The sequence below is a fragment of the Rhodotorula toruloides genome, assembly GCF_000320785.1.
Source record: "Rhodotorula toruloides NP11 unplaced genomic scaffold Scaffold3, whole genome shotgun sequence".
Taxonomy (NCBI): Eukaryota; Fungi; Basidiomycota; class Microbotryomycetes; order Sporidiobolales; family Sporidiobolaceae; genus Rhodotorula; species Rhodotorula toruloides.
The window spans coordinates 1,337,888-1,360,389 of record NW_015622963.1 but is presented as its reverse complement, the minus strand read 5'-3'; the positions used below and the strand labels follow the sequence as shown (position 1 = coordinate 1,360,389).

Here is a 22,502-nt window from a genome sequence, read left to right as displayed (position 1 = left end):
GTCGTCATCGCTTGATCCCCCTCCCCCCGAGCGTGTTGTTCTCTCTCTCCTTGCTGCCTAGGACTCCTCAAGGTTACTCCCCCGTTCCGTGTGCAATTCGGTTTGACTCCATACGCGCGCGTCGTCCTCGTGTGAGAGAGTGTCGGCGTTTGAGCGAGAGTGCGAGCAAAGAACGGGACCTTGTCGCTGCGAGGTGCAAAGTCGTGGACGCTGACTCGGGCGGCCTTGGGCTGTCTCGCTAGCTAGAAGTCTCCAATTCCTCTCTGAGAGGTTTGTGAGGCAGTTTTCTGACGAAGAGCCGCAAGGAGAGGAAGGCGACCCGGAGGACGAGGAGGAAGAGAAGGTCTGCTTCGCTCGTTCAGCAAGCTCGCACTCGAGTTCGCTCACCTTGGATCCAGCTCGTCTCGACGCTGCAGAGCTTCGCATGCTACGCTGCCCCTGTTCCCCAGCCAAGTCACCGCGCACCGCAGTGTGAACCAGTCGAAACTCGACGAGGCGGGACGACGTGCGCTCGACGTCGCTCTTTGCCTCTCTTTCTCCTTCACACCACTCGCAACGTCGAGTCGCATCGTCTACTGACGCCCGCACCCGCTACGACGATGACCCGCACTCGCTCTGCCTCGTACAGGTTCGTCTTCTCCGCTGCCCCGTCGCTCGCTCTGCTCGTCCGTGGTGTCGACGCTGACATCGCCCGGACGTCCTGCACTCCCACAGCTCCCCGAAGACCTCAACCGGCTTCGACTTGCCCTTCGACGCCCATCCCTCTCCTCCCTCGTCCGAGTCCGCAACTCCCACTCGCACCCGCCGTCACTCGCTCGCCGGATCTCGCAGTCCGACTCCCCCACTCGACTTGTCGCCTCCGTTGCCCAGCAGCTGCTTCCTCCCTGACGCCTTCAAGACGCAGGCGGCGGGACTGACGGTTCCTGCTTCTCCTCTTCCTTCGCCTCGCCCGACTGGGCTACAAGGCTTCCAGAGTGTCGTCTCGCCGCTCGTCTACTTTGACAGCTATCCTGACGTGGGCGATGCTACACCGTATTCTCCGCCTGTGTGGCAGCACGAGTTCCAGCCGTATTCGCCTCCTCCTCAGAATCCGTTCGAAGGCGGCTGGCAAGTCGATCCGGCTCTGGCTGGGTTCGCTCCGTCTCAGGCCTGCTTTCCACTGTCTGGTCTCGGCTTGTACGAGTCTTCTCCATTGATCTATCCCATCTCTTCTCGCGCTCCTCCTTCATACTCGCCAGACTTGGGCTACTTCCCTCCCAGTCCGCCCTTTGGCTTCAGCCCTCCGTCTTTCTCCTTCTCATTTTCTCCTCCTGTGCCTTATCAGCCTGCTTATGTCCCAAGTCCTGCTCCTTTCCCGCTTTACCACCCTGCCCCAGGCTTTGGCTTCACCACTCCTCCTCCCTTTTCGCCTTCGAACTTCCCGCTCCCTCCGCCTCCTCTCCCCTCTCCCCCAGTCGCCGCAACTCCCGCCCCTCCCGCTCTCAGCACAACAGGCAAGACCGCCTCGCAGCTCCTCGAGGAAGGCGAGGCGTTCTGGTCGACTGGGACTTGCAAGTTCTTCGACGTCGAGAAGGTGCGTTCCCGGATCTTCTTTGCTCGCTCGAGACGCTCGCTGACCAGATGAGGATGGACAGGGCTTCGGTTTCATCGTTGACGACCACAACCAGGAGATCAAGCTGGACGGTGCGTCTTCCTCCGGGTCTCGCTTCTTCCGTAAGCTGCAGCGCTCAGTGGTCTGACACTCTTGTCGTGACGCAGTCTTCGCACACTACACGGGTGTTGATCAAAAGCGCGGCTTCCGCTGTCTCGCTCCGGGCGAGAGGGTGCGTTTGCCTCGTTCCTTCGATGCTTCACTCCCCTCGCCGGCGTTCTCTGTCGTCTTCTGGTGTCCCGCATGCTGTGAGCCGCCGCTGACACCGTTTCGCGCTTCATCGCTCGCAGGTCGAGTACGTCTTGACGAAGCTGTCGAACGGCAAGCTCCAAGCCTTCCGTATCAAAGGCGAGAACGGTGCGCCCCCCTTCCTCCCTTTTGACTGACTCCCCGCTAACGTCGGCGACGACCCACAGGCGCGCCCTTGCAAGGCCTGGCCAATCCAGCGCAGGCCGCAGCGTTCGACAAATCCGTCGGGAAGATGCAGGACGGCGAGGGGTGTCCGCAGATCCGGGCGGCTATGAAGGAGCGAGCGCTGACGAGCGGGCGAATGTGAGGGATGTAGGAAGGGAGGTTGAGGGAAGAGGCGGAGGAGGGAGGAAAGTGTTCTCAGAGTCTGGTAGCTGTGCTGTCGTTCTCCGTGCACTTCGAGCAGTGCCTTTCGCGACGAGGGCAGCCGGTTGGACACAACGGGAGCCGGAGGAGCTGGAGAGCGGTGAGTCTCCTCCTGAAGACCTTCGCAATCTCGAGCGTCCGCTGCGAGCGTCTCCCCACAACCAACTGAGCCACCGCATGCACTTCAAAGGCCTTTGCATTCGTCTTCCGCTCTGCGAGCAGCCCACCTAAATCTGAATGCCCGACACAACAACCTTCTTCGCGCTCACGCCCTTCTTCTGCACATCCAAACCCTTCTGGACGTCCTTCAACCCCTCGCCCGCCACGAGCGGGTCAGGCTTGCACTTGAGCGTGCCGCGCTCGAGTGCGAGGGGGACAAAGTCGTGGTAGACGGCGCGGGCGACGGAGCTGGAGTCCTTCGAGACGACGTCGAGGGCGAAGACTGCGCGCAAGATTATGATCAGGATGCTATTCGGAGAGAGAAAGAGAAAGGCAGAGACGCACCCCATGCAGACTTGACGTCTCCAGGAAGCTTCTCAGGCGGCTGCAACGTCGCAGCGATGTAGTGCTTGCCCTTGCCCCCAAACACCTTCATCGCAACCTCCCCGCAGATCTCGAATGACCCCTTCTCGGAGATTGCATCGTACACACCTGCAAACTCGTTGCCGGCCTTCTCGATAGCCTTGACGAGGTCATCGGTGACGGAGGAGGATTTGTAGTCGACCGCGGCGACGGCGCCGAGGGACTTGACGAGGTCGAAGTTCGCCGGCGAGCAGGTGGTGACAACCGACAAGCCGGAGGCCACAGCGAGCTGGATCGCCGCGGTGCCGACGGAGGACGAACCACCATAGACGAGGATGACCTTGCCCTTTCCTTCGGGGTTGGGCGAGTCGGGCTTGGGGTGCGGGAGGTTCAGGTGGGTGGACTGATAGAGACCAGTAGCGGCAGTCGAGAGCGCGAGAGGGAGGACCGTCGCTTGCTCGAAGGAGACGGACGAGGGGATCTTGGAAGCGAGGAGGGCGTCAACGACCGCGAACTTCTGGAAGGCCGAGTGTTCCGGATTGCCAGTGGCGAGGGACTTGCAGTGGCTGCGAACGTTGCGTCAGTATCCATCTTCTCGCTTCGCGCAAAGGGAGGAGCGGAGACCCACGCAAGCACCCGGTTGCCCTTCTTGACATTCTTCACGCCCTCTCCAACCTCCTCGACCTCACCCGCGACATCAGTCCCGAGAATGAACGGGTACTTCTTGACGAAAAAGTCGTAGTCCTGGATCTGCGAGGCGGAATAACAGTCAGTCAGCAAGGCGAAGGGTTCCCTCGAGCGGAGGAGGCGTACCTTCCAGTCGACCGGCTGGATCGAGACGGCTTGAACCTGTCCGTCACGAATACGTCTCATCAGCACTCCTCGCGCCCAGCAAGCGCCACACGACGCACCTTGACGAGCAAGTGGCCCGCCTCCACCTTTCCGACCGGCGCGTCCTTGACCTCGAGCTGAGCCTTCGCGGCAGGGATCCGAGCAGCAGCGTTCTGAACCATCTCTAGCGTGTCTAGACGAGACTGTAAGCAGAGTAAAGAGGGAGAGGGAGAGGAAGAGAGAGGCTGAGCAAAGTCCGAGGATCTGGCCGAGTTGTCCCTCGCTCGGACATCGAGCGCGCATACAACGAGGAAGTCTACGATTACGCTGGCAAATGCAGAGAGCGAACGAGCGATGTATTGGTAACACCGGGAAGAAGAACAAACAAACGAACGAATGAGCGAGGGTGGAGGGAGGAGGAGGATCCAACGAAAGAACCGACGGAAGCACAAAAGATTGACCGGAATGCGAGGCGAGGGTGCGAACGAGCGAAAAGTGTATGGTATGGGTATGGGTCGACGAGTTCGAGTCGACGTCTAGCACGGCAGAGGGACGGAGCGGAGCGAGAGGCAGAGGAGGGCGCGGTTAGGCGGCGCCTCCGCCGGCCATGTTCTTGCCCTTGACGCTCAGGTTGCGAATCGGGATTGCGCAGAGGGAGGTCAAACCGCCTGCGACCGTGAGGTGCGTCAGTGGACGAGCGAGGAAGAGGAGGGAAGGACTGGTGGACGCACCGGCTGCGGCGCCGATGATGAAGACGTCCTTGAGCGCCGTCGTGTACGCATGAATAACACCCGGCTGCATCGCCTTCGGCAGTGTCGGGATAGCCTACACCACACCATCGTCAGCTAGGAAGAAAGGGAGAGGCGCGAAGGGGAAGGAGCGCACCTCGACCGAGTTACGGACGAGCTGGAAGGGCGCTTCGGGCGCAAACTCGTGCAGGCTCGAGCCGAGCTTGGTGCCGAAGATGGACGAGGCGATGGCGATACCGATCGTGCCGCCGACTGCGTTTCATTCGCTCCATCAGCTCGACTTCTCGTGCGATAAGAGGGGGAGGGAGCGTACCGAGCTGGGCGAAGGTGACGAGCGCGGTCTTCTGCGGGACTTCGGTCTCGTCGTCGCAGTCGGCCTGGACAGCAATGATCGTGTTCTGAAGGACCGCTCCAACTCCAATCGCAAGGATCTGCTCGTCGCGCTGCTCATCAGCTCGCGCCCACCGTTGAGAAGGTGAGAGGGGACGCACGATCTGGAACCCAATCAACTTAGCCGAAGACGTGTGCTCGTCGACCGTGTACAACAACCCGGACCCGATACAGCTGAAGATCGGACCGAAGACGAGGAAGGGCCAGTAGGAGCCAAAGGTCGAGATTAGGGCGCCGCAAACGCCGGCGGCGATCGTTACGCCGAGCATGAAGGGCTGCGAGTGGAGGGGACGTCAGTGCGAGGGAGAGAGAGAGAGACGGAGGCAGGACGAACGAGGATGTCGATACCGCTCTTGCTGCCGAAAGGGAAGCGAGCGTCGTCAGTGAGAGTTTGTCAGCAGCGACGAAGATGAGCGAAACGAGCGAGTCGCAACGTACGTTGCCGAGTGGAAGCGAGTCGCTTGGCTGTACCGGTCAAACTCGTCAGTCTCGACTTCTCGAACCGACCAAGAGGGACCGCTCAGGACTCACTAGAACGTCGGCAAGTAGTACGTCGAGACGAGGAGTACAAACATGGTGAAGAACGCGCACATGCACGCTCCAGCCTGAGAACGGTCCACAAAGTATCCAAGGGGGAGGATCCTCGATGGTCCTGCAAACTTCCACTCGAAGAGGACGACCGTAGGAACGAGGATGGCGAAGACGACGAGCGTAGCGACGACCGGTCCGTCGTGCCAGGCGTACTTGACGCCTCCCCACTGGAGCGCAAGGACAAGACACGCGATCGTGGCGATCATGAGGACCGTGCCGATATAATCGAGCGCGAAGAGGCGGAACGCGAGCGAGGTGCGAGGGGGAGTCCAGAGACCGAAAGTCCAGCGCTTGAACTTGCGCTCGGTGTAGGAGGCGACGGTTTCGGTCATCGGGGGAGGAGGCTGCGGGCCGAGAATGAACATGATGGCGACGACGGTGAGGGCGCCGATTGGGAGATTGATACTGCAAGCGAGCGTTAGTTGCGAGTCGAGCACGAAGTGAAGTACGGTGCAACACACAAGAAGCACCAGCGCCACGAGACGTGGTCGGTGAAGGCGCCGCCCATCTGCCAGCGATGTGAAACAGTCAGACTTGGTCTCACTCAGTGCGGAAGAGCGCTCAAACATACAAGAGGCCCAATCACCTGGATCGGAACGGAGGAGTCAGTATGGTTGGGAAGGCGAGGATGTGCAGAAGGAAAAACCGTACACTGCTCAAAGCGAATACCGCGCCGAATAATCCCTGGTAAATGCAGCTTATCAGTACCGTGGCGAGAAGCGGGAGAGAAGGGCGAGACGCACGAAGAGCTTCGGCCGGTCCTCGAGGCGGGTCACTTCGGCGATGATGGAGAGGCAGGAGACGAAGATTCCGGCGGCGCCGCAGCCTGTACAACGAGTCCGTGTCAGTCTCGTCGCCAGGGCGTCGGTAAGGGAGGAAACGAACCGGCGAAAGCACGGCCGAAGATGAGGACGTCGACGTTCCTGTTTCGTCAAGTCCCGCGTCAGCTCCCTCCTCAGAGCGCAATGCTCAATGCTGTATGCGACTCACTTAGCCACCGCACACACCAGCGAGCCCAGCTCGAAGATCAGGATCGCAAAGAGGAACGTCCATTTCCTGTCGAAGAGGGTGAGGATCTGGCCGTAGAGGAGGAGGAAGGCCGTTTGGGTGAGGAAGTAGCTGCGCGCAACTTCAAGTCAGTCTTTGCGAGTCCAGCAAAAGAATGGAGACGAACGCGGAGGCGATCCATGCCTGGAAGTTCCGGAGAGGAGGGTCAGAAAAGGACTTGGCGAGATGAGGAGGTTCGAGGACGTACAATCTGGTCGAGCGCTTGGAACTTGGATGCGATGACTGGGAGAGCTGGAGCGAGAATCGTTTGGTCCTGGTAGATGTGAGGAGGGTCAGTAACCGGGACGAGGAGGAAGAGCGGAGGGACGCACGAGGGCGATGAGCAGGATCGAGAGTAGCATGCCGACAAAGACCAGCACGAGCTTGGCTGCGAAGCATTACGGGCGAAAACAGCGAAAGTTGTGTGGTCGAACGAGGAGGCGAGAGGAGGAGGGGTCAGCGGTCGCCCAACCTCGCCGGGTCGCCTTCGGATGCGACGGTATACGTAGGAAAAGTATCCTAGAAGAAGGGAAGGCGAACGCACTGCCGGTCAAGTACTTGCTCTCGCGCTCGATCTCCTCCGGAGTCTTCGTCCCCTTGTCCTCCGCCCCAAACTCGCCCTCATCCTTCCTGCTGAGCGCGTCCGAGTCGGTCGAGAGCGTCTTGTCTACTGCGGGTGCGGCGGTGATGCTCGAGGCGTAGCTGCGCGCGTTGTCGGCGCTCGATGGGTGGGTTGCCTCGAGTTCAGCGACAACTGGGTGGTCTGCCTCGCCCGTCGCTGCGGTCTTCGTGTCGGCCATTGTGGGCTGAGAGTGTCGTTGGGGTGTGTTATGCCGTGCAAGCAGCACTGAGGAAGAGAGAGAGAGCGAGAGAGGCGGGCGAGGTTCGATTCGCGGCGTTCGGAGAGACGCGCGTCGAGTCGGAAGCGGCGTCGGCGGAAAAGTCCACGGAGTGACCGCGCGGGTGCGTGCACCGTCTGACAAAGCTCAGCGTAACTTGACGGGGCGTCGCAAGCCAGCCAGTCAGGAGTCCGCCGAAAGAGTCCGCCGAGGACGGAGCCAAGAGCGAGCAGCAGCAGCGAGTAGCGAGTGAGGCCATCGGGGCGAAGGAGGACGAGCACGTCGGTCGACGTTCGAGCAGTGCAGTGTCGGAAGCGAAGACAAGAAGCGAAGGGAGAGCGTCGTGGGAGAACGCAGCAACGACCTCCGCCCGCTCGAGCGATACCGAGGGTGGGAGGAATTGGCGGGCCGGACCATGACATGCGAGTGCTGACATCTTTGCAAGGTCTCTCCGTACTTTAGCATGCAAGTAAAGTCGCGGTAACGGCGGAATTCGACGTTGGAGCCGCCCTCTCGCCGCCCAACGACCCACTCCTCCTGGGAAGGTCAGCGTCGAGCTGTTCCGCCAGAAGGCTAACGCAGACGTCAAGGGAGCTCGACACAGTCGCTGTTGGACGGCGCGAGTTGACGGCAGTGAGCGAAAGAAGAAGGGAGAGAGAGAGGAGGAAGGGAGACGCAAGGGAGACGTCGACGACAGCAGGGGAGGCGGAGCTCTCGCCGAGCGAAGTGTTGGTGGTCGGCGATGAGTTTGAGTCGTGCGTGGTATTTGTCTCTTTCGTGAGGTTCCGAGCTGACATGGCGGGACGCAGGGACTACGAAGCGCCTCGCAAGGCAGGCCTGCAAAGCCTGCTCCTTCGACGAACAACACGCTCGAGCGAGCTATCAGGACGACGAGAGGAATCTGCGAAGCGAGGACGTGGTAGCGAGTCTATTGAACGTGGTAGAATACATCAAGCGGGAGAACGAGGGAGGAAGCAAGCGGTAGACGAAACGGGAACTCTCACTCCTTGAACAACTGGTCACGATGCGTAAGCGAGTCCCAAGCGATGCAAGCAGTCCATCCTCTACTCCTCTCCCCGTCTTCCGGACCCTAAGCCCTCTTGACGCGCAAGAGGTCGTCCATCCTCCTCCTGTCCGCTCCCTGTTCCGTCCAAGCCCTCATCGCTTCGTAGAGCTTCTCGTGCTCCGGTCCCGAGGCGATAGGGAGGTCGAGCATGACGTCGTGGCCGAGGAGCGACTGGCAGTAGCCGAGGTAGCGGTAGCCGTAGGGGAAGCGAGAGAGGAGGGCGTCGTCGATCTGTGCGGCGAAGAGCGAGCGTGGAGCCGCGGGTGAGTGACAAGAGACGGGGCAGGCGAGCGCACCTTGGGGAGCTTGCGCGGGTCGACGGGGATGAGCCTGTCTTTCTCGTAGATGACCTGCGAGGAGAGCCAGGGCAAGCAAGGTCAGCTTCGGCGCGACAGCGAACGGAGAACGACGAAGCACCTTGTAGTAGGCGACCTGGAGCGAGCAAGGGCGCACGCCGAAAGTCAGCTCCGTTCCCGACGGAGGCAAACGGACGGGAACGAACCTTCCACTCGCCCTCCTCGTTCTTCTCGCAGAAGAAGCAGAACCTGTTGAGGCACTGCGCGTCGACCTCGACCTTCCCGCCCTTCTCACCCTCAAGCTCAAAGCGCTGGTCGATGCACGTCTTGAGGATCCCGACAGCGCGCTTCGAGTTGGCGCCGAGCTCGACCGAGCAGCCCATCGCGGCGTGCATGATGCGCTCGCCGCGATTGAAGCCGGCGATCGAGGCCGAGATAAAGTCGTCGATGGACTTGCCGGCGGACCTGCGAGACGAGCGAGCATGGAGTGTGAATTCGAGGCGTCGTTCCGGAGCACGAGAGGGGACGGACCAGGTGGTGAAGACCTGCAGGAGCGTGTTCGGGCCGTCAGTAAGCTGCTCCGGGACGAGAGGCAGACGAAAGCGAGAACGCACCTGAGCGTCGTCCGTGAACATCGAGCGGTACTGTCTCCGCACCCTCGTCAGCTCAGCGCCTCCGGAGCAACCAGAAGAAACTTGGAACGCACCGCCCTCCAGTTCCTCGCATCGCGGTGGCACGGCCAGCCCTCGCAAATCTCGCGGATGGCGAGGCGGTCGAGCTTGTCCTTGTCCGGACCGTTGAAGAGCTTGGTCGTGGTCGGAGACGGGACTTGGGCGCCGAAGGGGGTGGACATGGTGGAGATGTAGTCGAGTCGAGCGAGGGAAGCGAGAGAGACCAACAGGGAAGTGAGGGAGGAGAAGAGGAGGCGGAGTGACCCCGCTTTCTCGGTGGGACGGCGTAGACTTCAGCCTTGAATCATGCGCATGCAGCAAGCAACGAGTCGAGCAGAAGGTGAGCCGTTTCGCCGCATCGCAAGTCCAGCAACGGCGAGAACGAGGGGATCGCGAGAGCGTCGTCAATACGAACGAGTCCAGCTCGAGTTCAGGTGCACTTCAAGCGAGTGCTCGTCAGCCAGTGAGAACGCAGTCGTCATCCCAGTGCCCCTCCGTTCGCCGATCTCGCGTCTGTGTCCTGCCTCGCGAATTCGTCAAGGCGAGAGCAGGAGGATCACACCGTCCAAGCCAGCCAGGCCGAGCAAGACGAGCAGGAGCAGCGGGAACAGCAGCGAGTGAGCAGACTTGCGAATACAGCAAGGTGAGCGACACAGTGAGCGAGGGAGAACAAGGACGAGGACGAGGGCCGAGGGAGGGAGCTGCGCCTCCCCTCGAGTGTGAATTCGCTGCACGTGACTAATTTGCTCGCGCGTACAAAAGCTCGACCGCCAAGTCGTTCACTTGTCCTCTTTCCTTAACGCATAACAAGCACGGCCCATTCAAAAAGCACGTAGCCTACTCGAGACCAGGCGCAGCTCGTTCTGCAGCCCAGTCCATGATTCGCTACGCCGTCTACGCGGGCCGGAGAACGAGGGAGAGGGGACTTGGGTGCGGCGCTTCCTCACTGCCCGGGCGCGGCTCACACGCCTGCAGCCTGTCGTGCGTGGAACGGGTCGCAATGTCCCGTCGTACACGCAGCAACAGCGCGGGACTCGGTGGACGGGGGCAGGCGCAGGGGGGACTTGCGCGGGTCGAGGAGGAGGGTATCGTGGTGCTCGCCTCGCCTTGGAATGGATCGTACGGTTGCCCAGTCCATCACAGTCCACGAGAGCATCGTGCAGACCGTTCAGCCCACCGAAAGCCGCGTCGTCGTCGACTCGCGTCGCCCTCTCGCTCGTTCGCGTCCGTCAACTCGCTCGCTCCCGGCTCAAGCAGCAGGAGAGCGCTTGGCTGGTCCGCCATGAACTTCTCCAACCTGCTGAACCCCGACGAGTTCCCAGCCGACCCCTCCACAAGCGCCGCTGCGCCATCCACCTCGACGGCAGCTCCACAATCCTCCCCATCTCGCATGTCGTTCGACTTCCTGAACGCCTCGACGAGCGCGCCCGACTCGCCTGCGTTGACTGTGGGAGACGGATACGCGGGGTCGGCCGGTGCGAGTCCGTCGGCGTTCCTCCTTCGACCTGCGGAACCACCGATGCAGGCGAATTCAGCCTTGGACGCGGTCAATCCGGCGATGCTTGGGTTACACACGGCATTCGGAGCTGGTATGGTACCACCTGTTGCGCGCGGAGCGTCGCCAGTCTCGGTGGCTTCGGTCGTGCCAGACTCGGACGACGAGGGCAAGCGGCGACAGGGCGCTGACAAGGGGAAGGGAAAGGCTGCTATGGAGGAGGATGTAGATGTGGACATCCTGGCGAGCGGTGATGAGGCCGGAACGGTCGCAGCTTTGAAGGTGCGCCTCCTCACTCTCGCTCACAACGTCAACTCGAGATAGACATTCACCTCAATCATCGCAGGCTCAGGCTCGCTCGCCACCTGCACCGAAACCTCGCTCTCGCCCCGGTTCGACCAAGCCAAAACCTCGCCCCGCCCACCTGACCTCGTCCGCTCCATCTCCTGCACCCTCCCCCGCTCCATCCAGCAACCTCGCCAACGAAGTCCACCCCGACTCGCAAAGCGTCTCAGCAATCCAAGAACCGCCCGTCCCGCTTCTCCCGCCGATCTCGCCTTCGGAATACCACCATCCCCGTCTTTCTCCCTCGATTCCTCACCGCGTCCTCCCAGACCCTTTTGAACTCTACGTCCCGCCTAGACGGAAAGGGCCTGGAGGTACAATTGTGGATGACTCGTCGTCGGAGGAAGATGAGGAGACGAGGAAGAGAGAGAGGCAGAGGCGGGCGCAGTTGGCTGCTCAGAGGAGGGGAAAACGGGATAAGCGGGGGAAGGAGGAGGATGAGGGTGAAGAGGAGGATGACAGATTGTACTGCGTCTGTAAGGAGCTGTACGACCCCGAGGTGCGTGCTGTTCACACTGTTCTACGACTTGCTCTCGCTGACATTCCTTCTCTCGCTCGCAGCGCTTGATGATCGCTTGCGACAAGTGCGCACGCGTCTATCCTCTGCTTAAAGCGCAAACTGACGAGACTGCGCCGCAGATGCGAGGAATGGTACCATGTCGACTGCGTCGGGATCAGCGAGGACTCGGTCGAACTCGTCGACGTCTTCATCTGCCCGAAGTGCTCAGCCAGTGAGTCGGTCACTTCGGGATTCAGCTCGCTGCGCGTAGCGCTCGCCAGCGCGCCAGTACGTCCAGAGGTATCGTCTGACAAGTCCGTCCCTGCAGCCTCTCTCGATCGCACAACCTGGAAACCCTGCTGCGCCCGCCCGACCTGCCGCCACCCCGCCGTCCCGCTCTCCAAGTACTGCTCCGACTATTGCGGCATCTATGTTGTCTCTTCCCGCCTTGACCTCCTCCAGCTCGACACGGGTATCGCGCCCGAAGCGTTCTGGGACAAGGTCAGCGGCGCAAGGAGGAAGGAGGCTGAGGTGGTCGAGGTCAAACCTGATGCGATGGATGCGTCGAATCATGAAGAGGCGAGACGGGCGGCGTCTTTCGCGCGACAGGACGCCTCGGATGCGCAGGTTCGCGCCCAGCTGGTCGCCAAACTCGCCGAGGCAGCTTCACGCCGCTTCAAGCTCGAGGAGACGATCGAGCTCGTCGACAAGCGTTTGCGGTACTTGACCGTCGCCGTGAAGCGGTGGGAAGCGCTGTGTCAGGCCACGGCGGACGAGATGGCCTCGGCCGGGATCGACTTGAATGCTGCGACGCCGATGTCGACGCAGGGCGGGAAGAGTAGGAAGGACCGAAGGCGAGCCGGAGGGAAGAAGAAGGGTCCCGTCGCGGCGACTTCGCTCCCGGACGCGCAGTGCGGTCTCGACGTCCGACTCGTGTACGACGACGCGGCCTGGCGGGACTTTCTGGCCTCGCCGTTCGGGACCGAGTTGCTTGATGCGCAGGCGAAGGGCGAGGCGGAGAAGGTCCTCGAGATGGCGCTGGGAGACCTCGAGGGTGTGTGTCTCGAGACGAGGAAGAGGTGCGAGCGACATGGCGGCTGGCAGAAGGTGCGAGAGGCGGACTTTGCGGTGGAGAAGGCTGTGCTGGTGCGTGGCAGGCCGTTTCCTTCTACTGCCGGAACTGACCCGGCTGACTACCCTGCATTCGAGCAGAACCGCCGCCTCGAACGCGTCAACCTCCTGTCGACTTCGCTTTCGAACCAGCTCGCGACACACGACTCGATCGTCTCCTTCCGTCGCGCGAACCGCTCGCGCACCTGTCCGCCATCGCAGCTCATCCCGATCGAGGACTTCATGATCGAGCGCGAGGAGGAGCAGGAGGAGGAGCGGGCGAGGCGGCGTCCTCGACAGCGGAGTCCCAGTCTGGGAGCGGGCACGAACGGCGTCAGGGGAGGCGGGCGCGCGAACGGGTCGAAGAGCAGCCGAGAGTCGGCTGATGGCGGAGGAGGACCGGGCGGCGAGGTAGAGATCCCGCCTGAGCTGCTGCCCTTTCTCTCGCGCGCAGAGATTGCGGCGTACAGGAAGGGCAGGTAAAACGCACTGCAACGCGATCATATGCGCTCTGTTCGATTCTGCGAGGAGGAAAGGCGAGTCAAGTGGACATTTGGCTTTCGCTGCAGGGGTTGCCGCACCTGTCTGGCTGGGTCAGTGAGCATGTCAAGCAGTACACAGACTCGCTCCGGCGCCTTTCTGCTGACGACGGGCGAAGCCGGTTTTCGAGAAAAGTGAAGTCGCGGAACTCGTCAAGACGCTTCTCGCAGATTGCCTGGTTGGACTAGCTTGCTGGGCCAGTCCACCGCTTTGCTACCGTCAGACTCGCCGACCATGGCCAGTCCTTCCACCGACGCAGCGGCGAGCGCACCCGATGCCGAGATTCAGCAGCTGCAGGCAGGAGACGCTGTCGGCGCCGAGCAGGCAGACCAAGGTGCGTGCACAGCGCCAAAAGTCTTGCAGAGAGTGCTCAAGCTGACCAGTCTGCCCTGCATGTCCGCCTACCCTTGTCGCCGCCCGTCGACGCCGGATCCTTCTCCTCTCATCTGATGCCGGGTCGCCCGACTCGACGACAGCAGCTTCCGAGCCCGCGGCCGTCGAGGTGACGCTCCTTGTGCCCTCTCAGCAATTCCTGAGCCTCCCGACGTCGCCCGCAAAGAAGACGGCAGACGGTCTCCTCGAGCTTCCCCTGCCGATCGCTCTCTCCGATGCGATCCACGACCTCCGCACCATCATTACCGACGCACCCGAGGGCTTCTGGCTCGGCGCATTCTCGCTTGCCCCGTGCTACGCCGAGGAGGTCGAGGGAGGCGAGGTCAAGGAGGGCGAGGAGCAGGCGAAGCAGTTCGGAGAGTGGAAGGCACTCTCGCCGCCCGAACGCAAGCCTCTTGCGGCTGGCGAGGTCGATCCGACGGCGTGGAGCCTGACGAAGGAGGGCGTCTTGGGCGACTTTGCCGACTTGACGGCCGTCTTTGGCGCCGAGCCCGAGTTCTGGGAGGGCAAGAAGCGCGGTCTCAAGGTCACCTTCAGTGCGTTGCGGCTAGCTGGATTCTTGCAGTTCTTTAGAGCTGACATCGTCCCCCTCAGCCCCCTACTCTTCGGCTTCGATGCACCAACATATCCTCAAGGTTCGCGACGTCCTGTTCTCCAACCTCCCTCCTTTCGCCTCGACCCCGACCAACTACGACCCTACTTCGCTCGCGATCGGCGCTGGCTCAACGCTTTACGCTTCGGTCTGCGGAAAGAACGAGGTTGAGCAGGAGAAGGCTGTCTCGCAGGAGGAGGAGCAGGACGAGAAGGGTGAGTGCGCACTCATGGACCTGTCTTTTCGCGATGCTGACATAGCTCGTCCGTAGCTTCCAAGGGCAAGAAGGGCAAGGCGAGCAAGAAGGCAGAGAAGGCTGCTGCTGAGCCGGCCTCGACGTCTTCCGCTGCGCAACCCGAATCCTCGACTCACCCCTTCTCCGGCTGGACTATCGATGACCTCAAGGCCGACAACTACCTTACCCACCTCTCCTCTGCCTCTTCCCTCGCCGCCACCTCCCCCTGCCTCAAATCCCTCGGTGTTTCTCCCTGGAGTCCACCCCCTCACCCCCGCCGTCTCCGCGGCGACCTCGTCTACCTCACCATCCAGACGCTCGAAAGCGAGCAGTACACCATCACTGGCGCGACCAACGGATTCTGGGTCTCCAAGTCGACGAACGCGACTTTCGACCCGTCTCCACGTGCCGTCCTTCCCAAGGGCGTCCACGCTGGCGCATACCACTCGCTTTTCGAGCTCCTCGCCGACATCTCGCCTTCCTTCCGCAAGAATCTCTCTTCTCTCATCGCCAAGTCGTCTCGCACCGACTTGAGCCAGTCGGACCTCGTCGGCGCGCTGGCCATCACCCACACGATCCCCGCTGCGCCATACCTCGTCAAAGCGCCTCAACACGTCGCAGACCCCTTCCGCACCCAGGCCGCCTACCTCCTCACCTCGTCCACCACCGCCGACCAGCTCCCCGCCGCACGCGACTGGAACGACGAGTTTGCCCAGTACCTCGATCTTCCTCGCTCGAACGTCAACGAGCGCCTCCTCCGCGAGCGTCTCATCTGCCGGACGCAGGCCGAATTTGTTGCTGCTGCTACTCGCGGAGCGATGGCGATTGCTCGCGGCGACGTCCAGCCTCTCAACCCGAACGAGGCGCCAGCTGCGCACACTTTCATCCACAACAACCTCCTCTACACCAAGGCTGAGGACGCGACCGGCATGCACACGCACCTCGGCGGCGACGAAGCAAGTCGTTACGCCGCGGGCAAGGACCTTCGCGGTATCGAGATCCTCGAGCGCCTCGACATCGACGGTCTCAGCGTCATGCAGACCCTCCTTGTCGACTTCCGCGGCACTCGCTGGATCTGCCAGAGCCTCATTCCCGGCCTGTTCAAGACCGCTCGGGACGGCGAGGCTGAGGTCTCGCTCGCTGGCGACGAGAAGGGCGAGAAGGTGCCGACGACCTACCCTGCCGGCGACGAGTCGGCCAAGGAGGCTGCGAAGAAGGCCATCGAGTCCGACAAGCCTTTCCCGGCCGAGACGACCCCGAACAAGGACGATTACCCGCCTACGTCCGCCTTCCGCATCGTCTACGGCGCGGCCGACCCCGAGAAGCCCGACTCGAAGGTTCGCGCGTCGGCTTACTTCCACGAGACGCTCGCCAAGAAGGTCGCGAAGCAGATGCGCTTTGCCGAGCACGACGTCAAGAACGAGGAAGGCAAGGTCACCCGGCTTTACACGGCGAGCGACATGCACGGCATCGCCGCGACTGACGGCAGGAGCTACTTCATCGACTGCTGTGCGTTGCGCTCCCTCGTCTTTTGGTTCTCTGCTGATTATGTTCCTGCCTCTCCAGCCCGCTTGCAGTGTGTCGACGTCGAGTTCCTCGAGAAGAACGTCAAGGCCGACGACTCGACCTCGGTCGAATACCCTCACCGCGTCGTCCTCCTCCGCCCCGAGCTCCTCGAGGCGTACCGCGAGTCGAAGCTGCAGAAGTGGCTCGAGGTCAAGGTCGCGGAGACCCGCGCCAAGGTTGAGGAGGAGCAGAAGTCGGTCGAGGCGGAGCTGAAGGAGGCCGCGTCCACCGAGACTCCTACTCAAGGCGAGGAGGCGCCGCAGGACGACGAGGCCAAGCCGGCCAAGGCGCCCACGACGTCCGTCATCAACGCCGACGACTTTGTTCTCAACTTCGACCCCGACGCGTTTGTCGAGCGCAAGCCGACCGAATCGGGCGAGCAGCTCGTCATCTACGACCCCGAAGACGAGTCGACCAAGAACGTACGCCTCGCCAGCCAGTACCTCCGCGACGTTGTTCTTGACGAGTTCCTCGTCGAGGCTGCGGCGAACACCTTCATCGTCACCGACGGCTTCCTCATCACCAAGACGCTGCACCGCAAGGGCATCAACATGCGCTACCTCGGTCTCCTCGTCGACAAGATCGACCAGGGCGCCGACAAGATCGAGGTTGGCAAGTCGACGACCAAGGACGAGGCGGCCTTCACGCTCAGTCTCCTCAAGAGCACACTCCAGCACGAGATGGTCATTCGCGCCGCCAAGCACATCCTCAACCGCCTCCTCCGTTCCGCCGAGGCTTACGACGAGGCAGCCATCGTCGCGCACTTCTACAACTGCCTCCTCGGCGCCGCCTTCAACACGTCGCCCGTCGCTGAGCCCATCGACCTTCCGCTCGGCTCGCAGGTCGACCGGTCCTGGACCGACCTCTCTCCCGCCTCTCTCCGCGCAGACCTCGTCAAGGAAGTCGCCGCTCGCTTCCGTCACCAGTTGTACGAGTCCTGGTTCGATGAGCAGATGCTCAAGAACAAGGTCGCACGCGAGCTCTCCCTCCGCGTCGGCGTCCAACTCGTCGCCCGCAAGTACGACTTCGCTGGCGCGCAGGCCGACTCCTCCGAGCCGCACGTCAACGGTGTCTCTACCTCGTCCGACAGCGAGCCTGCCGCCTCATCGTCGAAGAAGGGCAAGAAGAGCAAGAAGGCCAAGGCTGATGTCGACGACAAGCCCAAAGCTCGCGGCGCACCGACCACCTTCACGCCGGAGGACGTCCTCAACGTCGGCCCCGTCGTCAAGTCGACCAACCACCGCTCGTCGCTTGTGGAGGAGACCTTCTACCAGGGTCAGCGTGCGATCGCAGATGGTCACGCCGAAGTCGGTGAAGCCGTCTGCAACGACGCGCTCCACATCTGCGAGCAGATCTTCGGTCCCGTCCACGCCGAGGGCGCCGACAAGTTCCACGCGCTCGGCATCATGTGGCACAACCTCGCTCAGCGCGTCCTCAACACCGTGCGCACGCACGAGCTCGCCGCCAGCGCTCTTGCCGACCTCTCGCCCGCTGAGCGCGAGCAGCACGAGAAGCAGATTCAGGAGCTCCTCGTTCCCGACGTCGAGCAGGCTCGCGCCGAGGCCGAGGCGTACCTCCAGCAGGCTGTCCGCCTTGTCCGCCAGTCGATCGTCATCTCGGAACGCACGAACGGCGTCGATTCGGCAGACGCCATCACCCAGTTCTCCGACCTCGGCTTGCTCGAGCAGGCTGCGGGCAACTCGGAGCTCGCCCTCACGCTCACGAAACACGCGATGAACCTCTACGTCGCCGCCTACGGCCCGAAGCACCCGCAGCTCGTCACCCTCCTCAACAACGCCGCGGCGATGGTCCAGGCCAAGTTTGGAGCCGAGGCGGCCATCCCGCTGCAGAAGGAGACACGCAAGCTCGCCGAGCTCGTCTATGGCGCCGAGTCGGTCGCGGTCGGCCAGGCCGAGTACACGCTCGGACAGTCGTACGCCATGTCGCAGGACCTCCCGTCCGCGCTCGAGCACATGAAGCTGGCCAAGGAGATCCTCTCAAAGCACCTCGCCGAGGGCGCCAAGGAGATCACCGAGGCGACACAGTTCATTCAGATGGTTGAGGCTGCTGTCGCGCACGAGGCACGCGAGCAGGCCGCCCGCGAGGAGCGCCTGAAGAAGGCTCTTCCCGCCGTCGGAGGCAGTCGTCGCATCGGCGGAGCTCGCCTCACTGGCGCATCGGCTTCGACGTCGCCCCTCAGCGGCGTGCTCAGGCAGCAGGTTAATGGCGCGAGCACGAGTGCGCAGCGGCAGCGAACACACGGCGAGAAGGTCCGTCTCGTCTCGTTCTTGCTCTCTCCTCTACGTACGCTGATTGTCCCCTTTGCAGGCCGACTTGAGCGTCGACGACCTCGTCAACTACATTCAGGGCTCGTCGTCGTCCTCCAAGTCGCGCAAACGCAAGACGTCGCCTTAAAACTGCCTCGCCCTAGACCCGCACCATTCGCCTTCCGCGTCGCATCTCGTCGTTCCATACCATCGTTCCTGACTTGCAACTGTACCAACACCCTCTACCCCCTTACGCAGCATCGGAACCGCCTCTCTGCCTGTCTATTCTGCCTCCAGGACCCGCATGAGCATTCCTGTCTTTCTATCTCCCCTCACCGCTCCACTCCCCTTGACGATCTCTGGATCCCAAAAGCTGCAGATCGACTGCAACAACGTAGACGTTTCGCTCCTAGTCGCTGTTGTCGCTCGAGAGGGCTGAAGCAAACGAAGTTGGAAGTCGAGAGCGAGAGAAGGGGAGGAAGCGCTGTTTCTCTCGAGCCGCCCGCCGCGTTCACAGAATTGTCGATAAACCTGCGTTGCACGCCTGCTGCCTCTGCGTCCATCCCGTCCCAGCGTGAAGGGCCAGCCCAACGCCCTTGTCCTCCTCCCCCGACCGCAAGTCCCCTTTCCGCCTTCCCCAGTCCCACGAGTCCCGCGCTGCTGCTGCGTGTACGACGGGACATTGCGACTCGTTCCACGCACGACAGGCTGGAGGCGTGTGAGCCCCGCCCGGGCAGTGAGGAAGCGCCGCACCCAAGTCCCCTCTCCCTCGTTCTCCGGCCCGCGTAGACGGCGTAGCGAATCATGGACTGGGCTGCAGAGCAAGCTGCGCCTGGGTCTCGAGTAGGCTACGTGCTTTTTGAATGGGCCGTGCTTGTTATGCGTTAAGGAAAGAGAACAAGCAACCGACTTGGCTGTCGAGCTTTTGTACGCGGGGAGCAAATCAGTCACGTGCAGCGAACTCACATTCGAGGGGAGGCGCAGCTCGCTCCCTTGGTCCTTGTCTCCTCGTCCTTGTTCTCCCTAGTTAACTCTGTCGCTCAGCTTGCTGTGCTCGCCAGTCTGCTCACTCGCTGCTGTTCCGGCTGCTCGCGCTCCGCCTGGCTGGCTTGCACGGTGTGCTCCTCCTGCTCGCGACTTGACGGAACTCGCTCGGTCGGACAAGGTGCAGGATGGCGTGGACAGACACTGGGACTACGATTGCGTTCGCGCTGGCTGACGAGGAACCGCTTGAAGTGCACCTGAACTCGAGCTGGACTCGTTCGTGTTGACAAGATTCTCTCGATTCCATGGACTTGCGATGCGACGAAGCGGCTCACCTCCTGCTCGGCTCGTTACATGCTGCATGTGCACGAGTCGAGGCTGAATCTACGCCGTCCCACCGAGGAAGCGGGCTCACTCCGCCTACTCTTCTCCTCTCCCGCCTCACTTCCCTCTTCCTCTCTCTCGCTTCCTCGCTCAACTCGACTACATCTCCACCATGTCCACTCCCTTCGGCGCACAAGTCCCGTCTCCGACCACGACCAAGCTCTTCAACGGTCCGGACAGGGACAAGCTCGACCGCCTCGCCATTCGCGAGATCTGCGAGGGCTGGCCGTGCCACCGCGATGCGAGGAACTGGAGGGCGGTGCGTTACAGCTTTCTTCTAGTTGCTCCGGAGGCGCTGAGCTGAGAGGGTGCGGAGACAGTACCGCTCAATGTTCACGGACGACGCTCAGGTTCGTCCTCATTCACACTCGCTACATGTCCCGGAGCAGCTTACTGATGGCTGGAACACACTCCTGCAGGTCTTCACCACCTGGTCCGTCCCCTCTCGTGCTTCGGAACGACGCCTCGAACTCACACCTCTCGTTCGCTCGTCTCGCAGGTCCGCTGGCAAGTCCATCGACGACTTCATCTCCGCCTCGATCGCCGGCTTCAATCGCGGCGAGCGCATCATGCACGCCGCGATGGGATGCTCGGTCGAGCTCGGCGCCGACTCGAAGCGCGCCGTCGGGATCCTCAAGACGTGCATCGACCAGCGCTTTGAGCTCGAGGGCGAGAAGGGCGGGAAAGTCGAGGTCGACGCGCAGTGCCTCAATAGGTTCTGCTTCTTCTGCGAGAAGAACGAGAAGGGCGAATGGAAGGTGCGTTCCCGTCCGTTCGCTTCCGTCGAGAACGGAGCTGACTTTCTTCGTGCGCCGTCGCTCCGTGCAGGTCGCCTACTACAAGGTGCGTCATCGCTCTACCTTCACTGTCGCGCAGAAGCTGACCTTGCACCCCCTCACTCTCCTCGCAGGTCATCTACGAGAAAGACAGGCTCATCCCCGTCGACCCGCGCAAGCTCCCCAAGGTGCGCTCGCCTGCTCCGTCTCTTGTCACTCGCGCCCGGTTCCACGCTGACCTCTGTCTCGCACTCTCGCCGCACAGATCGACGACGCCCTCCTCTCGCGCTTCCCCTACGGCTACCGCTACCTCGGCTACTGCCAGTCGCTCCTCGGCCACGACGTCATGCTCGACCTCCCTATCGCCTCGGGACCGGAGCACGAGAAGCTCTACGAAGCGATGAGGGCTTGGACGGAACAGGGAGCGGACAGGAAGAGGATGGACGAGCTCTTGCGCGTCAAGAGGGCTTAGGGTGCAGAAAAGGGGGAGAGGAGTAGAGGATGGACTGCTTGCATCGCTTGGGACTCGCTTACGCATCGTGACCAGTCTTTCAAGGAGAGAGAGAGTTCCCGTTTCGCCCGCCGCCTACCGCTTCCTCACCCCCTCGTTCTCCCGCTTGATGAATTCTACCACGTCCATCAGACTCGCCACCGCGTCCTCGCTCCGCAGGTTCCTCTCGTCGTCCTGATAGCTCGCACGAGCGTGTTCTCCGTTTGTGGTTGTTCTTCGAAGGAGAAGGCTCCGCAGGCCTGCCTTGCGAGGCGCTTCGTAGTCCCTGCACTCTGCCGTGTCAGCTCGATATCCCAAGAAAGAAACGAATTGCACGCACGACTCAAACTCGTCGCCGACCACCAACACTTCGCTCGGCGAAAGCTCCGCCTCGCCCGCTTCTTTCGTCATCTCCCGCAGCCGCCGCAACACCTCCTCCCAGAACTCCACGCTGCGCTTCTCCTTCTCCAGCTCCCAAGTCGTCCAGATCTTGTCCTGTTTGATGCCTGCCTCGGAAGGCTCGAAAGTCGCTGCTGTGACCTCGAGCGAATCGAGGATCTTGAAGACGGCTGTATCGGTATTGCTAACGATGGCGGGTGGAGGGAAAGCGAGGTCGCTGTGTAGTGCTCGGAGAAAGGGGACGCAGTCGTCGTGCAGCTCGTAGCCTTCTTTGCCCCAGAATCGTCGGACGAGGGTATCGCAGAGCTCCCGCTCGACGGGCTCGAAGTCTGTACAGCGGTGAACGTCAGCTTTCCGCGCTCCTCAGAGAGGGCAGAGCTGCTTACCGGCAGCAAGAACGCCAGCTTGTCGGAAAGTGTCGCCAATCACGCCGGACCACCATTGCGACGAGTCGAGCGGAGGCGAGCTGTGCTTCCCATACAGCGGGTGCAGCTTTGCCCACTTCTTGAAGGCTGCGAGACGGTGGTGTGATGGTGAATGAGCCTTCGCCGCAGAGCGGCGCGGGAGGAGGTGGCGGACCTTGCTTAAAAGCGTCCTTGACCTCGTCCTCCTTGACCTGCAGGCCGTACGAGCGTGCGACAGCCACCTGCGAGCAAAGGCTTTCTAGTCATTAGATAATCAGGAAGCTGTCTGAACCACCGTGACGCACGTATTGCCGGAAGACAGGCTCGCGAGGAGAGAAGACGGTCCCGAAAGCATCGAGCAAGACGCGGCGGATGACCATATTGATCGTGCTCCGGCGTTGTGAGTAGTAGCCTTCGAGACACCGCTCGCGTGCAGTTCGAAGAGCCTCCTCGACGCCGTGGAAGGCGATTCCTCAAAGAAACTGATGAGAAAACGAAAGTCGGGCGAAGCACTCTAGGCGGTGTGTAAAAGGAAGAGGCGCTCGCAATGAAGTGCCAGATGCGTCCAGAAGCGCGAGAAGACAAGACGGCGCGGAGCGAGCGAGGCGTAGGAGGAAGAGGAGCGTTGAGGCGTGGAGGGCGGCAGGCTCTTCGCAGCCGCTCTTCTTCGCGGTTGTCGCTCACGGGTGTACTAGCAGAGAGTCACGAAGAAGCGGCTTTTGCACAGGGATTGCGAGTAAAACGAGAGGGATGGT

The 22,502-nt window shown here is 62.0% G+C and overlaps 8 protein-coding genes across 8 annotated transcripts; 4 read left to right on the top strand and 4 right to left on the bottom strand.

The window, feature by feature from the left end:
* Positions 1–599: 599 nt before the first annotated feature.
* Positions 600–2,207, top strand: RHTO_05095 (Cold-shock protein, DNA-binding domain containing protein; the record flags this gene model as incomplete). Its single annotated transcript, XM_016418758.1, has 6 exons — positions 600–628; positions 715–1,573; positions 1,635–1,683; positions 1,759–1,823; positions 1,942–2,008; positions 2,068–2,207. 6 exons carry the CDS (start codon positions 600–602, stop codon positions 2,205–2,207), a joined length of 1,209 nt encoding a protein of 402 aa, XP_016276034.1.
* Positions 2,208–2,493: 286 nt separating this feature from the next.
* On the bottom strand, positions 2,494–3,801 carry RHTO_05094 (zinc-binding oxidoreductase CipB; the record flags this gene model as incomplete). The annotated part of the gene is made up of 5 exons (XM_016418757.1): positions 2,494–2,708; positions 2,771–3,354; positions 3,417–3,538; positions 3,602–3,637; positions 3,700–3,801. The coding sequence occupies 5 exons, from the start codon at positions 3,799–3,801 to the stop codon at positions 2,494–2,496; spliced, it is 1,059 nt and encodes a 352-aa protein (XP_016276033.1).
* Positions 3,802–4,204: 403 nt separating this feature from the next.
* On the bottom strand, positions 4,205–7,196 carry RHTO_05093 (MFS transporter; the record flags this gene model as incomplete). The annotated part of the gene is made up of 18 exons (XM_016418756.1): positions 4,205–4,287; positions 4,351–4,444; positions 4,505–4,620; positions 4,682–4,799; positions 4,860–5,033; positions 5,093–5,114; positions 5,197–5,223; positions 5,290–5,754; positions 5,811–5,857; positions 5,921–5,935; positions 6,001–6,033; positions 6,093–6,175; positions 6,235–6,272; positions 6,340–6,468; positions 6,524–6,540; positions 6,605–6,670; positions 6,729–6,784; positions 6,941–7,196. The coding sequence occupies 18 exons, from the start codon at positions 7,194–7,196 to the stop codon at positions 4,205–4,207; spliced, it is 1,839 nt and encodes a 612-aa protein (XP_016276032.1).
* A 1,129-nt stretch (positions 7,197–8,325) lies between these two features.
* Positions 8,326–9,450, bottom strand: RHTO_05092 (pathogenesis associated protein pep2; the record flags this gene model as incomplete). Its single annotated transcript, XM_016418755.1, has 7 exons — positions 8,326–8,532; positions 8,598–8,651; positions 8,719–8,733; positions 8,804–9,062; positions 9,129–9,142; positions 9,212–9,241; positions 9,304–9,450. The coding sequence occupies 7 exons, from the start codon at positions 9,448–9,450 to the stop codon at positions 8,326–8,328; spliced, it is 726 nt and encodes a 241-aa protein (XP_016276031.1).
* A 695-nt stretch (positions 9,451–10,145) lies between these two features.
* Positions 10,146–13,200, top strand: RHTO_05091 (zinc finger, PHD-type protein; the record flags this gene model as incomplete). The annotated part of the gene is made up of 6 exons (XM_016418754.1): positions 10,146–11,045; positions 11,110–11,607; positions 11,670–11,692; positions 11,748–11,839; positions 11,936–12,753; positions 12,820–13,200. 6 exons carry the CDS (start codon positions 10,146–10,148, stop codon positions 13,198–13,200), a joined length of 2,712 nt encoding a protein of 903 aa, XP_016276030.1.
* Positions 13,201–13,491: 291 nt separating this feature from the next.
* RHTO_05090 (eukaryotic translation initiation factor 3 subunit CLU1/TIF31) lies at positions 13,492–18,458 on the top strand (the record flags this gene model as incomplete). The annotated part of the gene is made up of 6 exons (XM_016418753.1): positions 13,492–13,591; positions 13,734–14,186; positions 14,245–14,457; positions 14,514–15,986; positions 16,044–18,313; positions 18,372–18,458. 6 exons carry the CDS (start codon positions 13,492–13,494, stop codon positions 18,456–18,458), a joined length of 4,596 nt encoding a protein of 1,531 aa, XP_016276029.1.
* Positions 18,459–19,790: 1,332 nt separating this feature from the next.
* On the top strand, positions 19,791–20,926 carry RHTO_05089 (pathogenesis associated protein pep2; the record flags this gene model as incomplete). The annotated part of the gene is made up of 7 exons (XM_016418752.1): positions 19,791–19,937; positions 19,999–20,028; positions 20,098–20,111; positions 20,178–20,436; positions 20,507–20,521; positions 20,589–20,642; positions 20,720–20,926. 7 exons carry the CDS (start codon positions 19,791–19,793, stop codon positions 20,924–20,926), a joined length of 726 nt encoding a protein of 241 aa, XP_016276028.1.
* Positions 20,927–21,040: 114 nt separating this feature from the next.
* Positions 21,041–22,127, bottom strand: RHTO_05088 (haloacid dehalogenase-like hydrolase; the record flags this gene model as incomplete). Its single annotated transcript, XM_016418751.1, has 5 exons — positions 21,041–21,230; positions 21,285–21,672; positions 21,730–21,855; positions 21,923–21,989; positions 22,053–22,127. The coding sequence occupies 5 exons, from the start codon at positions 22,125–22,127 to the stop codon at positions 21,041–21,043; spliced, it is 846 nt and encodes a 281-aa protein (XP_016276027.1).
* Positions 22,128–22,502: the final 375 nt, after the last annotated feature.